This window comes from Quercus robur, chromosome 5 (genome assembly GCF_932294415.1).
Source record: "Quercus robur chromosome 5, dhQueRobu3.1, whole genome shotgun sequence".
In the NCBI taxonomy this organism is placed as follows: domain Eukaryota; kingdom Viridiplantae; phylum Streptophyta; class Magnoliopsida; order Fagales; family Fagaceae; genus Quercus; species Quercus robur.
The window spans coordinates 71,006,854-71,009,681 of NC_065538.1; the positions used below are offsets into that span (position 1 = coordinate 71,006,854).

Below are 2,828 nucleotides of genomic sequence, written 5' to 3' on the forward strand. Positions count from 1 at the left end.
TCCATTCCTTTATGGACTCCCAATCGAAGTGTTAAACAAAGCAACAAATCAATTCTCTATTTTGGATTTTTTTTTTTTTTTTTTAAAAACCCTAGACAAATAAAAACACCAACAAGTCACAAGTCCAATCTAAAAAAAATAAAAATAAAAACCCAAAACAATTACAAAATACAAATCCCTAGCAAAAACAAATCACAAGACCCCAAGAGATTTTTACCCAATATCTCTCTCTTAGTGAAGAGCTCTTTGCCTCTCTTAACCCTCATTTCTTCCTCTAAGGCTCTACTTTGCCACCAAATCATCACCTCCCACTGATCGCTCCATCTACACACCAATTTGTGTTGCCAACGGCTTGGGTCCACTAGTATCTCTCCAGCTCACTAGCCCAATCCATCACAACACTCACATATGAGTCGAAATCGGCTATGTTATGCCCTCATGGATCTCTCTATCCTCTGATATCTCTCATTCTCTCTTCTCTATTTACGATGTGTTCTTCTGGTTGTGAGAAAGCCCTTTGCTCTTTAATAACTTAGTTGTGATTCTTGCTTTTTATTTTGGAAAATAAGATGCTAGAAATTAATTGATTTGCAGTGTTTGTACAACGTACTTATGTATGAAGTAAAAAATTATGAAAGAAAGTGTAAAATGTCTCCCTAACAAACACAATACAAACCCACTTGACACTTACCATGCATGCGTACCGGATAATGAACGTGTGTGAACAAAACAATACCATCAATAACTGTTACGTGACCTCTTTAATTTTTATGTATCTTACAACAGATTCCTATCTCTCACCATTTTTTTGTCTTAATATTCATGCATGATGTTGGTTAACCATCATTTTAGTTGTTTTTATTAATCTAGTGATTGACATGAGTTTGATCTTTGAACATTGAACAATATTTGTTTTACAGCATCTTAAGTTGGTTTTTTTTTTTTTTTTTTTTTTTTTTTGCCCTTGATGTGTTTTGTCCTGATCATCCGTTTCAATGATGACGATGATAATAATTCTTAGAATGTTGTGTTGCATCTCCAAGAAAATACTACATCTATAATATTTTCACAACAAATTCTAAGTGACATGCTGTTATTGGTGGACAAAAAAATAATTTCAGACCAATACCAACTTACCATCTTGAAAGTGTTGTGAACATGTGTTGTAAATTTAGCACCACCTGCGATAGGGGGTGGGGGGATTTAAAATCTTATATGATGTGAAAATCTTTTTTATTTTTTTTTATTATAACATGCGAAAATCAATGTTAGTGTTACATTTTGTGACTCTTGGAATATTTTATGAATTTAGGTTTGTCAATTTAATTTCTTGATATTTTTTTTTTTTTAAAAATTGAGACTTACAAAAATAACAAAACAACATCATTTTTGGGACACTTAACGGAGCAGTTCAAGCGGACAATATGACCATATTGAATCAAATTCAAAATTATAGGATTAAAATGAATAAGAGTGCCTTTGGATTATGCAATTTCTGGTAACTTCTTTATATAATATTTATCCAAAAAATATATAATTTTTGATAAATTTTATATTAAATGTGTAACGAGTAGTTAAAAACTAACTCATTTTTTAATAAGTTAAGAATTATATTATTTGAAAAATAAATAAATAAATAAACTGAAACAAAAAAGCAAAAGGCAAATCAACTTTTTCCAAAGGCACACTTAAATCAAAATTTATCCAAAATATAATTTAATCTTTTTTTTTTTCTTCATAAAATTAAAAGAACATGATCCCCAAAACTGTCAAAAAGCCTAATAGAGTCCATTTGGAGCTAGAGCTCAGCCCATGAGGCCCAAAATCCCATTTCCTCTTGTAATTTACACTAGCAGTAGCAGAGTAGAGAAATCTACAACCCCAGTTCCATCACACCCAAGTAGAACACACTGAGTAATTCTGATAGATAGCGTCTGTGACTATCAAGTAAAAATGTCGAAGATGAACATAGACATCACAGCATCGGTGAAGCCAGAGTACCCAGTCTTAGATCGGGACCCTCCGTTCACCAGAGTCGTCGGAAACTTCAACTCCCTCGACTACCTCCGCTTCGTCACCATCACCGGCGTCTCCGTCACCGTCGGCTACCTCTCCGGTAACCCATCTCTCTCTCTCTCTCACTACTTTTTCAAATTTGTTTCTTCAATTTCCGAAACTGAATTGAGCAATGAAATGTTGAATCATTTGGGTGTGAAAAAATAGGGATTAAGCCAGGGATTAGGGGACCGTCGATGGTGACCGGAGGCATTATCGGGTTAATGGGTGGGTTCATGTACGCTTACCAGAACTCGGCGGGTCGAATCATGGGCTTTTTCCCCAACGACGGCGAGGTAGCTCGTTACAAAAAGTGACACCATTTTTTTGGGTTTTTCAACAAGTCGTTAAATTTGTCACTCTTTTCAGACAAGTTTTAATTTCTAAGTTTTTTTTGTTGTTCTTTTTATTTTTCCCATGATGTTTTGTCCTGATCGTATGTTTCAATGAATATAATAATTCTCAGACTATTGTGTTGCATTGTATTGAGAAAACACCAAAGAATTGGTATTACCAAAGACCCTTTTGATTTTGGCTTTGTTGGTTTGATTATCGTGTGTTGTGAATATCAGAATGTAGTGTTTTATGATACTACACATCTATAATGTCTAATTGTGGAAATGATAGGGTGGGAATTTAAAAATCTTATCTGATGTGAAAATCAATGTAAGTGTTACATTTTGTGAGTGCTATGGTGTTGTTGACTCAATAATTAGGAGATCCTTTTAGAGGTACTGTCTGGAATCTGCGAGAATGTTGTTATTGATTTTGTG

At 34.0% G+C, this 2,828-nt stretch overlaps 1 protein-coding gene across 1 annotated transcript; it reads left to right on the forward strand.

The window, feature by feature from the left end:
- Positions 1-1,858: 1,858 nt before the first annotated feature.
- On the forward strand, positions 1,859-2,593 carry LOC126726927 (NADH-ubiquinone oxidoreductase 20.9 kDa subunit-like). Its single transcript, XM_050432341.1, has 2 exons — positions 1,859-2,116; positions 2,224-2,593. The coding sequence occupies exons 1-2, from the start codon at positions 1,954-1,956 to the stop codon at positions 2,370-2,372; spliced, it is 312 nt and encodes a 103-aa protein (XP_050288298.1). The 5' UTR covers positions 1,859-1,953; the 3' UTR covers positions 2,373-2,593.
- Positions 2,594-2,828: the final 235 nt, after the last annotated feature.

Coding starts and splice junctions, on each gene's coding strand:
- LOC126726927 (XM_050432341.1), top strand. CDS start 1,954: ATGTCGAAGATGAACATAGACATCACAGCATCGGTGAAGCCAGAGTAC. Junction 2,117..2,223: donor CACCGTCGGCTACCTCTCCG/GTAACCCATCTC, acceptor GTGAAAAAATAG/GGATTAAGCCAGGGATTAGG.